The following is a 12,147-nucleotide window of genomic DNA, read 5'->3' as shown; positions in this document are numbered from 1 at the left end:
TGTTGAGGTCTTTGATCCACTTGGACTTTAGTTTTGTGCAGGCTGATAAATATGGATTTATTTTCATTTTTCTGCATGTAGACATCCAGTTGGACCAGCACCATTTGTTGAAGATGCTGTCTTTTTTCCATTGAATGGTTTTGGCTTCTTTGTCAAAAATTGAGTATTCATAGGTGTGCGGGTTTATTTCTGGGTCTTCTATGCGGTTCCATTGATCCTCCTTTCTGTTTTTATGCCAATACCATGCAGTTTTTATTACTATTGCTCTGTAGTACAACTTGAGATTGGGGATGGACATACCTCCAGATGATCTGTTGTTGTACAGGATTGTTTTGGAGATTCTAGGTTTTTTGTTTCTCCATATGAAGCTGAGAATCTTTTTTTCAAGGTCTGTAAATAATTGAGTTGGTATTTTGATGGGAATTGCATTGAATCTGTAGATTGCTTTTGGCAGAAAGGCCATTTTCACAATGTTAATCCTACCAATCCATGAGCACCTGAGATCTTTCCATCTTCTGATATCTTCTTCAGTTTCTTTCTTCAGAGACTTGAAGTTTTTCTCAAACAGGTCTTTCACTTGCTTGGTTAGTGTCACCCCAAGGTACTTTATGTTATTAGTGGCTATTGTGAAGGGTGTTGTTTCGCTAATTTCTTTCTCAGCCTTTTTGTCTTTGGTATACAGGAGGGCTTCTGATTTTTTTTTTAGGTCATTTTGTATCCGGCCATTTTGCTGAAGGTGTTTATCAACTGGAGGAGTTCTCTGGTTGAATTTTTGGGGTCGCTCATGTATACTATCATATCATCTGCAAATAGTGACACTTTGACCTCTTCCTTTCCAATTCGTATCACCTTGATCTCCTTTACTTGTCTTATTGCTCTGGCTAGGACTTCAAGTACTATGTTGAAGAGGTATGGAGAGGGTGGGCAGCCTTGTCTTGTCCCTGATTTCAGTGGGATTGATTTAAGTTTCTCTCCATTGAGTTTGATGTTGGCTATAGGCTTGCTGTATATTGCCTTTACTATGTTTAGATATGTGCCTTGTATTCCTGATCTCTCCAAGACTTTAAACATGAATGGGTGTTGGACTTTGTCAAATGCTTTTTCAGCATCTAAGGAGATGATCATGTGGTTTTTCTCCTTCAGTTTGTTTATGTGGTGGATTACATTGATGGATTTCCGTATCTTGAACCACCCTTGCATGCCTGGGATGAAGCCTACGTGGTCATGGTGGATGATATCTTTGATGTGTTCTTGGATTCTGTTTGCAAGTATTTTATTGAGTATTTTTGCATCAATGTTCATAAGAGAGATAGGTCTGAAGTTTTCTTTTTTTGTTGGGTCTTTGTGTGGTTTAGGTATCAGGGTGACTGTTGCTTCATAGAATGAGTTTGGTAATGTACCTTCTGTTTCTATTTTGTGGAATAGTTTGAGGAGAATTGGTGTGAGCACTTCTTTGAAGGTCTGGTAGAATTCCACGCTGAAACCATCTGGCCCAGGGCTTTTTTTTGGAGGGGAGACTGTGAATGACTGCTTCAATTTCCTTGGGGGATGTAGGGCTGTTCAGTCTTTCTACCTGATCTTGACTTAATGTTGGAAGATGGAATCTATCAAGAAAATTGTCCATTTCATTTAGTTTTCTTTTTTTTCAAATTTTGTGGCATATAGGCTTTTGTAGTATGACCTAATGATTGTTTGAATTTGCTCTGTGTCTGTAGTTATGTCACCCTTTTCATTTCTGATTTTGTTGATTTGGATAGATTCTCTCTGCTTTTTAGTTAGTTTGGCTAAGGGTTTGTCTATCTTGTTGATTTTCTCAAAGAACCAGCTTTTTGTTTCATTGATTCTTTGAATAGTTTTATTTGTTTCTAATTGATTGATTTCAGCCCTGAGTTTGATTATTTCCAGCCTTCTGCTCCTCTTGGGTGTATCTGCTTCTTTTTTTTTTCCTAGGGTTTTCAGTTGAGCCATTAAGGTGCTTGTATGTGATGTTACAAATTTCTTCTTGAAGGCACTTAGTGCTATAAATTTTCCTCTGAGCACTGCTTTTAATGTGTCCCATAAATTTGGGTATGTTGTGCCTTCATTTTCATTATATTCTAGGAAGTCTTTAGTTTCTTTCTTTATTTCTTCCTTAACCTAGCTGTCATTGAGTAACAAGTTGTTCAGTTTCCATGTGCGTGTAGGCTGTTTGTTATTTCTGTTGTTGTTGAGGTCCAGCTTTAGTCCATGGTGGTCAGATAGAATACAAGGGATTATTTCAATCTTCTTGTATCTGTTGAGGCTTGCTTTATGACCAACTATATGGTCTATTTTGGAGAAGTTTCCATGCGGTGCTGAAAAGAAGGTATACTCTTTTGAGTTTGGATGAAAAGATCTGTAGACGTCTATTAGCTCCATTTGATTTAGGGACTCTGTCAGTGTTTTTATTTCCCTATTTGTTTTCTGTCTAGTTGATCTGTCCTTTGGTGAGAGTGGAGTGTTGAAGTCTTTCACTCTTAAGGTATTAGGATCAATGTGTGATTTAAGCTTTAATATTGTTTCATTTACGAATGTAGGTGCTCTTGTATTTGGGGCATAGATATTCAAAATTGTGATGTCCTCTTGGTAGATTTTTCCTTTGATGAGAATATAGTGGCCCTCCTTATCTTTTTTTGATTAACTTGGGTTGAAAGTCTATTTTATTAGATATTAGGATGGTTATTCCAGCTTGTTTTCTGGAACCATTTGTTGAAAAACATTTTTCCAGCCTTGTACTCTGAAGTAGTGTTTATCTTTGTTGCATAGTTGTGTTTTTTGGATGCAACAGAATGTTGGATCCTGTTTCCGCAACCATTCTGTTAGTCTGTGTCTTTTTATTGGGGAGTTGAGTCCGTTGCTGATAGATACTAGTGACCAACAATTGTTACTTACTTTTGATGTGGGGTTGGTGGTGTCACAGAGTTTCATTGCTTGTATTCTTTTTTTTTTGTGTGTGTGTAGTTATCTATTTCCTCTGTTTCCTTAGATGTAGTTATTTTCTTTGGTTTGGAGTTTCCCTTCTAGTAACTTCTGTAGAGCTGGGTTACTATGTAGATATTGTTTAAATTTGGTTTTGTCATGGAAAATTTTGAATTCTACGTCTATGTTGACTGAAAGTTTTGCTGGGTGTAGTAGTCTGGGTTGGAATCTGTGGTCCCTTAAGGACTGTATGATTTCTGTCCAGACCCTTCTGGCTTTCATAGTTTCTGTTGAGAAATCTGGTGTGATTCTGATAGGTCTACCTTCATATGTTACTTGGCCTTTTTCCCTTGCTGCTTTTAGAATTTTTTCTTTGTTTTGTAGGTTCAGTGTTTTGACTATGATGTGACATGAAGAATTTCTTTCCTGGTCTAGTTTACTTGGTGTTCTGTAGGCCTCTTGTATGTTTAAGGACATTTCCTTCTTTAAGTTGGGAAAGTTTTCTTCTATAATTTTCTTAAAAATATTTTCCATTCTTTCTTTTGATTCCCTGTACTCTGCCAAAGGTTTGGTCATGAGTCTTTGCTTTGAAAAGACTGCTAGTTAGAGTCTTTCAAATGCTCTCAGAAGGGGAGTTAGTCTGATGGAGAAAGGATAGGAGCTCCACAGGGACCAAGTATATCTGGGCACAGGGTCTTTTCTGAGACTGACATTCAACCAAGGACCATGTATGGATATAACCTAGAACCTCTGCTTGGATGTAGCCCGTGGTAGCTCAGTAACCAATTGGTTTCCCATAGTGAGGGGAACAAGGACTATTTCTAACAGAAACTCAATGACTGGCTCTTTGGCCTCCCCACCCTTCAAGGGGGGAGCAGTCCTGTTAGGCCACAGAGGAGAGCTTTGCAGCCAGTCCTGAAGCTACCTGATAAAACAGGATCAGATGAATGGGGAGTAGGTCCCCCCTATCAGTGGACTTGGCAAGGGGCACGGTGGAGAGGAGGGAGGGAGGGAGGGACTGGGAGGGAATGAGGGATCAGGACACAGCTGGGATACAGAGTTAATAAAATGTAACTGATAAGAAAAAAATAAAATTCAAAAAAAATAAAAAAATTAAAAATAAACAAAGAAATAAAAATATTTTCCGGACCTTTGAGCCTGATGTCTTCTTTTTCTTGTACTCCTATTATTCTTAGATTTTGTCTTTTCATGGTGTCCTTGATTTCTTGAATGTTTTGTGTTTGGAACTTTTATTTTTTCTTTGAGAGACTTGTCAATTTCCGCAAGTGTATCTTCGGCTCCTGAGATTCTTTCTTCCATCTCTTGTATTCTGTTGGTGATGCTTACCTTTGTAGTTTCTGATCTTTTCTCTATGTTCTCCAGCTCCAGGTTTTTATCTATTTGTGTTTTCTTTATTGATTCTAATTCTGTTTTCATGTCATGCACCATTTCCTTCATCTGTTTGAATGTGGAGTCCTGCTTTTCAATGACTGCTTCTATTTTTTTGTCTGTTTCCTCTCTATGTATCACTAATTGTGCCTCTACTTCTTTGGGTATAATTGCCTGTATTTCTCTGAGAGCTTTGTTTATTTCTTCTTTATTTGCCTTCATTAGTGTGGACATTTGTTTGAGAGCTTTGTGCATTTCTTCTTTGTTTGCCTCAATTTTCTTGGTCATTTCCTCTGGTTCATCTCGATTTCTTTGGCTATTTCTCTGAGGGCTTTGTTCATTTCATCTTTATGGGCCTCTTAATAGCTGGAGAAACATAGTTTTGAGGTCATTTTCTTGTATATCTAGTGAATTTAAGTGTCCATTGTTTTGTTGGGTTGCTGGTGAGGTCATTGTGTCCTGATTTTTGTTGGGTGTGTTCTTACATCTTCCTCTAGCCATCTGGTTATTTATAACCCTCACTATTTGTTCTTCGAGTTTGTAGTTCGGGCTATGATAGTCTCTTTCTGTTTTCTGGACTGTTTTTTCAGGAAGATGAGAGAGGTTCACTGGTTTGGGAGTGTACGTTGTGGTTTCAGTTTTGCCTAAGTAAGGAATGTGACGCTGGCATTATTCGCATGCACTTTTAGTGGGTTTAGTGTGCATTCGTGGATTCTCTGACTATTGCAGTGGCCTGCAGGCCACTATTATGCAGTTCTGTCTGAGATCCAGGGATTGTTTGCCTGGATTACACTGGTGGACCCACAAGGCAGAGGCTTCAATGTTGGGGTCGCTATCCTAAGTATCCCTATGATGCCCACACTAGGGGTGTGGGTAGCAGGGATCTCGTCTGGTTGCTTCTGTTGATAGGCCCTGGGTCTGGGGCAAACTCTCCCTAGAAGGCTCACTCACTCTCTCGCAGGACCAGTTGGAATGCACAGGGGTTCCCCTTGCTCTCTACTCTCTGATTTGGTCCTGCTGTGGAAAATGTGCGGGTAGGCTAACAGTCAGCTCTGTGGCACTGTGGCCACAGGACTCGGTGTCCACCTTTCCTGTGTGCTGCCTCTCTGTCCTTTCCCTCTGCCAGGAGGGGTTATGTTGACTGGTCCTGGGGTAGCGCCAGAAAGAGTTTGGTTGAGTGTTCTCAATCTGAGATCCCGGGCCCAGATCTCTCTGCCAGAAGAAGCCTGGTGGTAGAACCTATGTTTGCTGATCCTGAGAGAGTACCAGGTAAGGTTGAGTGTCCTCAGATCCAGAGCTTGGGTTTCTCTGCTAGGGGCTGCTGGGTGAGCTGGAGAGGGGGTGCTGTGTCCTTGGCAGGCTGCCTCTCTGTCCTTCCTCTCTGACCTTCCCCTCCTCTAATGAAAGCTTAGGGTGGTGCTCTCAGGGAAGTGCCAGAAGGGGTTGTTATTTCTCAGTCCGATCCTGAGCCGGGGGTTTCTCTGCCAGGGGTCGGGGGGGGCGGCTGCTGGTGTTATTGCTTGGTGCTAGACCTTATTGCACTAGACCCAGGAAAGTCTCAGGACATGTGGAATGAGCACAGTCCCAGATCCCGAGCTGAAGTTTGTTTGCTAGGAGCAGCCAGCAGCTCTGGGGTCCTGGCACTGTGAAGCTGTTGTGCACCTCTTTATCCTTCCACTCCTCTGCGGCAGTGTTATGGTGGCGTTTGGGGGAGTGTCTGAAAGGATTGGGTTTTCTCAGCCCCGATCTCGGGTTGGGGTACAGACAGTGTTGTCTGTGGCAGATTCTGCTGGACGCCTCCTGCCTCCTCCGAAGAGAGAGTAGGGATTTTGAGCTGGGCGATAAGCTGCTCTCCGTGTGCAGTGGGAGCTCAGTTGTGATGTTTTCGGGTACCCAAGGTCAGCGAGACCTTTTAGGGAAAGACTGGGTGACCCATGATCAGTCTTGCAACTTTCCTTCCCCTTTGGGTTTTCTTGCGACTGGGACTCCTAGTCTCTGGCACCCTTGTGCCCACCAATCAGCCTGGGAAAGTGATCGGAACACGCAGGCTTGCAGCTCCAGCCCGGAGACCCAAAGCCCGTGTTAGCCGGGTTCTCTTCCGGGTTCTGGCTGGGCAGTCGAGAGTGGACCTGACCAATTCCCATGCCGTGGGAGTCTCCCCTCACCTGAGAAACATGATCGCTGTAGTTTTAGGGCCCAGAGTTCAGTCTCCTGGTTGCTGCACGGAAAGTGTTGTCCCGCCTCTGAGACACAGTGCTCTCCCAGCGCCGCCATCTTGCCCCCCTAGTTCCTATATTATTAACAAAATAAACATAAGTTTTTATTCAGATTCCAAATTATTTGTGTATATTCAGTATCTATATATCATCTATCTATTTATCATCCATAACTATCTACCTATCTGTGTATCTCTATCTATATTTATAGCCATGCACATGGTCTCCAATAGAGGATGGTTTGACTTTCAATGTTTTGACTTTATAATGGTTTGAAAGTGATAAGCCTTCAATAGAAACTACATTTTGAAGGTTGAACTTTGATGCTAATTATGTAAATCATAATCTTTCATTTCTTGTCATGCTGAGAAATGGCTGTAATTCACAGGTTCCAAACAGTCCCATGGTAACCAAGAGGAAACAACTCATACTGTTCAATGTGCATTATTGCTTTATAGGATTTTTGGCAGGTTCAGGATATCCAATGCACTTATGATAATATTTCCAATTTATCCTGGATTTATTGGAATGTACTCAATTCTCTTTGTGTGTGTGTGTGTGTGTTTGCAAAATTATTTATTTATCTATTTATTTATTTATTTATTGAAATTATACTGTATTTACTTTGTATCCCCCCTCTAGTTCCTTCCCTCCTCCCCTCCCAATCCCTCCCTTCTTCCCCTTTTTCCACACACTCCCCTCCCCAAGTCCACTGGTAGGGGAGGGTTTCTTTTTCTTCCTTCTGATCCTAGTCTGTTAAGTCTCATCAGGAGTGGCTGCATTGTCTTCCTCTGTGGCCTGGTAAGGCTGCTCCCCCCTCAGGGGGAGGTAATTAAAAAGCAGGCCAATCAGTTCATGTCAGAGACAGTCCCTGTTCCTATTACTATGGAACCCACTTGGACACTGAACTGCCATGGGGTACATCTGTGCAGGGGTTCTAGGTTCTCTCCATTCGTGATACTTGGTTGGAGTATGAGTCTCAGGAAAGATCCCTGTGTTCATAATTTTGGTTCTGTTGCTCTCTTTGTGGACCTCCTTTCCCCTCCAGATCTTACTATAATTTCCCACTTCTTTCATAAGATTCCCTGCATTCTGCCCAAAGTTTGGCCATAAGTCTCAACATCTGCTTTGATACCTTGCAGAGCAGAGCCTTTCAGAGGCCCTCTGTGGGAGGCTCCTAAGTTGTTTCCTGTTTTTTTCTTCTTCTGGTGTCCATCCTCTTTGCATTTTGCAGTGGGGATTGAACATTTTAGCCAGAGTCCTCCCTCTTGAATAGTTTCTTTAGGTGTACAGATTTTAGTAGGTTTATCCTATATTATATGTCCATATAAGTGAGTATATACCGTGTGTGTCTTTCTGCTTCTGAGATAGCTCACTCAGGATGATTCTTTCCAGATCCCACAATTTACCTGCAAATTTCATGATTTCCTTGCTTTTCATTGCTGCATACTCAATTCTTAAGAGAAGAAAAGCATCACAAATTTGATTGTGGCTCAAGAAATCAGACAAGATATTTTCTCATAGGACACAACCATTTAAAACAAGTAACACACAGGTATATGTTTGAATGGCTCTACTGTCTCTGGTTGCTTTGTTACCATCACTAATATATTGCCGTCTTCCCCTTTCCTCTCCTTTCTTTTCTTCTTTTCTTTTTAACCCCCCTATCACTTTTTCTCTTCCTCTCTCCCAATCCCTTCTTCTTTACCTCATTCCTTATTTCCCTCCTTTCCATTCTTACCTCTGTCTGTCCTTTCTATGTTCTCTTTTTGCAAAAACACTTAATCAGTATCTTCAAAAAATCTATGGTCTCTAAGAATCTTTCCACCACAAAATAGTGTTAGTATTTTAGAATGGTTGATATTTGAATCTGGGCAATGAAAAGGCAGGCAGAGTAAACATCTCCAAACTTACTGTTTTTCAAAACATCCCTGTAGGAGATGGGTGCCAGTATCCTACAGAAGGCTACTCTATATGTTTTTTTGGGCCTTTTACTAATTTTGCTCTTTCTTGATTTTTAAAATGGAACAGTGATACTATATTTTAGGATCACTGTTAATTGAAACACAGAAAAAGGGTAAATTTCTCACTGAATGGTTATTATTACTTACCTTGGGAAAATTCTCAAGCCTTCTCCTTAAACACTGGGGGAACAGAATAAAGAATAAAAATGTGGGAGTCAGAAAAATAAAAAGAGTGTGACTTTATTTTATCATTGTGCTTGACCTCCTAGGAATCCAAGATGGCCTAAGAAGAAGGGGTACTAGAGCTGCCAAGTCCTTTCTAGTGAGAACAGGCTGCTTTTAGTGAGTTACAACTGGTCCCCCATACATGGTTGCTTATCTTCTGCTGGATTGTGGACACTGGCTTTTAGTGGCACACCTTGTTCAATCTTTCTTTGGAGTACAATTTTATTTTGGATACACAACATTTTAATCTATTATATGATATTGTCTGATATGTTTAGTCAGCTGTCCATAATATACAATACTGGATTTTAATCACATTATTTACAGAGGGGCCAAAGCACTCACTTGCAGGTCAAGCCGCTGGGTTCACTGTGCACTTTCACAGCCCTATGAAACACAACCATTATATACACTGTAAACACCACAGAGCAGACCCATCACCAAACATTCTCACAGCATCAAGCATACAAGGTCTAAGGTAAGGTGCCTACATTTCTTTTTTTTTCATTTTTTAGGCATAATTCTCAAAGGTTTCTTCATTTCACTCACTTCAGATACAGAGCCAGTGCTGGGACGTTGCAGGATCCTCTTGTGGGGGCTCCCTGGTGACCTCTCAGTGTCCAAATGGAGGAAAATGGGCAGAGTTCTTCACAGCTGGGTGGGTTAAATGTGAGGCACCACTATAGACAAGCATGGAGCTAATTTATTGAACAGCTGGTAAACAGATAAAAGCCTGAGTAACGGCAGTCTGAGCGGAGCAGAGTCCTGAACAGCTGGGGATGAGGCCGCACACACCTAAGGGTTGAGGCGTTTCACAGTCCCTTCTCTCCCGTGGACATCAGTACTCCTCTTCCGTCTCGCTCCCTCTTGCTTTCTTATGGATCGTCCGGTCAAAGCTGTGATAGGCAGGTAACCAGTGATTGTCATGAAGGCCTAGCTTACAGCTGGGAAAGCCCTTCTGAGACTGGTGGCAGCACATCCAGTACCCAGGCCCATATGGCAATGCCTGGCAATAGGGTTTGGGATGCCACCGACACAGGGACACATCCCCTTTCACATACTTTTTCTTGCATTGCTTGCAAGGGTCTTCTCTATAGCGAGGATCTTGGACCCCCCGAGAATCTGCTGGCCTGATGTTGTAGTATTCAATGAGGGACTTAAAGTAGCGGCAGGTACATTTAAGAATCGCTAAACTCAGGGTGGGGAGTAACCTGAAGATTTTCACCATGATGTGGTGAGGCAGGCATATCATGTACTGCTGAGGCTCCAGGAGCTGCTGGATTTTAAACCTTGTCTCCAGGAAATGCTGAGACACGGGCTTCTTCCAGCTGGACACCTCAAGCACCGGTAATGTACTTTCCCCCCCGGGGGCTGCTGGGATGAGTGGCTCCACAGAACCATCTTTCTCCTCACATGCGCTGTTGCCCTCAGCAGCATCTTGTGGCTTACTGGCCTCTGAAGCCTCTTGTGCTGTGTGTTCATTCAGCTGGGAGCACTCTTGCTGGTCCCGTCCAGGTGACAGCCAAAACAACATGCCAGGAAGAGGCTCTTCAAGGGAGTCTCTAGCAGAAGGCTGCTCCCTCTCCACCGTGCACACGGCAATGCTGATAGACAAAGGTTCTTTTCTCTGATCAGCATGGTGCTTTGGGAGCGCTACACACTCTTTACTCATACAACTGATAGCATCTGTGGGCAATTTGGTGGCTTGGAGACAGGTATGAGGAGAAAAGGGCAATCTCTCAAATTCATCTGTCATTTCTATGTCGTTCCGGTTGGAGTTCTCCACAGTTGTCTGCTGACTTGGCTCTAATTCTGTGCTGTCCTTGTGGAAGCTCATGCCTACTGGCAATGAGGAACAGGTTTGAGAGGTACTATCCCAGGCCTGGTCCCCTGCAGAACGGTCAGTTTCTGACGGTCCTGCTCCCTCAGACACCGACTGTGTGGGGTGCACCTGGGTACTGGGTGTGTCTGCAGACCCCTTTTCACTTTTGTCACTGGCCTGAGAGCCATTCGTGAGCAACACCCTGCCCACACTTCGCCGGAAACTGTTATTCCGTGACAAGCTCCCAGGTTCTCGCTGGCCCTGATGCTTTAGGCACTCAGACTCCAACCTGGCTACCATGTCAAGGACTCGGACTGGTTCACTCTGTGATCTGCCAGACTCAGGATTTTCTCTTTCCGTGGGTTCTTCACAAGTTCCTGGATCAGAGAAGGGCTCTGGTGCAGGTGGCACACCTCGGGACTGGCCAGAAATCTTCACAATGGCAGGTGGATTTGTGCAGTTTTTCACACAGATAGCTAGGAGAGCAGTGGCTCTCTGCTCAAGAAAGGCAACCATCTGTATCACTGACAGAAGCTTCCCACTACAGACACTGTCCCCACTGTCACTCACATAATGCACAGAACAGTGCTCAATGCCACATGTAAATGGCTCCGGCTGGTAGCACTGGCTGTTGATCTCTCTAATCATTTCTAACTGTACCTTGGCTTTCTTAAGATCCCCTGATTTTTTCCTTCTTTTAGTAGCGCTCCCATCAATATCCCAGGAACTTTTTATTTTCATAGATCCTATCCTATTGCTACACTGGTGGGCTGCAAAGAATGCAATTTTCTCCTTTGTATTTCCAGGCTTGACAATACCCCAGCTCCCAGGCAGTCCTTCTTCCTCACTCTGGTGCACTGTTGCAGGCAGCACATTCTTTTTGACTTTAACATTCAAGCTGTTCTCCACAGGGTTCTTCCCACTCATACTGCATAGAACATTTGGAGAAAGGATCCCAAAAGGTTTTCTAGATGCTGTTTTGACAAAGGAGGCTGAAGGGAAGACAGGTGGTTTCATGTAGTTAGCTTTGCCCTTTTCATCATGGACAGTGTTTTGGTGGCTCGTAGGCGTTCTTAGTGTGTCCCGGCTGACTTTGAGAGGGTGCTCTTTCTTCTGGAGTCTCCAGTGTGGCTTCAGGTGTATAACAGATGCCAGTCAGAGGGTGGAGGAGAAGCATCAAGGATCTTCAAATTTATGGCTTCAGCATCTGCATGAAGAATGGCTCCTCTCAGTGGATGGCAACAAGATGGCTGCTCAGATCTGCAGAAGGGGAGGCATGAATGCCTGGCGGGTCGTGACCCCTTCAGGATCTAAGGACTCTTTCACAAGGGTGACCTTTCTGAACCAGACTCAAGAAGGAAGAAAAAGGTGAAGGGGTCTATCTGCTGGAACAGCCCAAGCAGGTCAGCACAGCCCAGCAGCTTCCATGCAGCTCTGCTATCTCTTGAAAGCTTGACAATTGTTACATTCAAACTGTGCAAAGCCAAGATCTCACAATTTACGGTTCAAATCTGCTAGGACAGAACTTCCTTTTTCTCCCCTGCGGGTCTTCCCGGCCTTCCGCACGCCAAGGTCGCCATCACGGTCTCTCTCA

The 12,147-nt window shown here is 43.3% G+C and overlaps 1 protein-coding gene across 1 annotated transcript; it reads right to left on the bottom strand.

Moving 5' to 3' along the window:
- Window positions 1–9,569: 9,569 nt before the first annotated feature.
- Window positions 9,570–11,708, bottom strand: LOC129681445 (F-box only protein 34-like; the record flags this gene model as incomplete). The annotated part of the gene is made up of 1 exon (XM_055613360.1): window positions 9,570–11,708. A coding segment is annotated over one exon (2,139 nt), but the record flags the coding sequence as incomplete, so codon positions are not given.
- Window positions 11,709–12,147: the final 439 nt, after the last annotated feature.

This window comes from Psammomys obesus, unplaced genomic scaffold (assembly GCF_907164565.1).
Source record: "Psammomys obesus unplaced genomic scaffold, mPsaObe1.curated_primary_1811, whole genome shotgun sequence".
NCBI lineage: Eukaryota > Metazoa > Chordata > Mammalia > Rodentia > Muridae > Psammomys > Psammomys obesus.
Note: the sequence above shows the minus strand (reverse complement) of the source record. Positions and strands in the feature narration are given on the sequence as shown.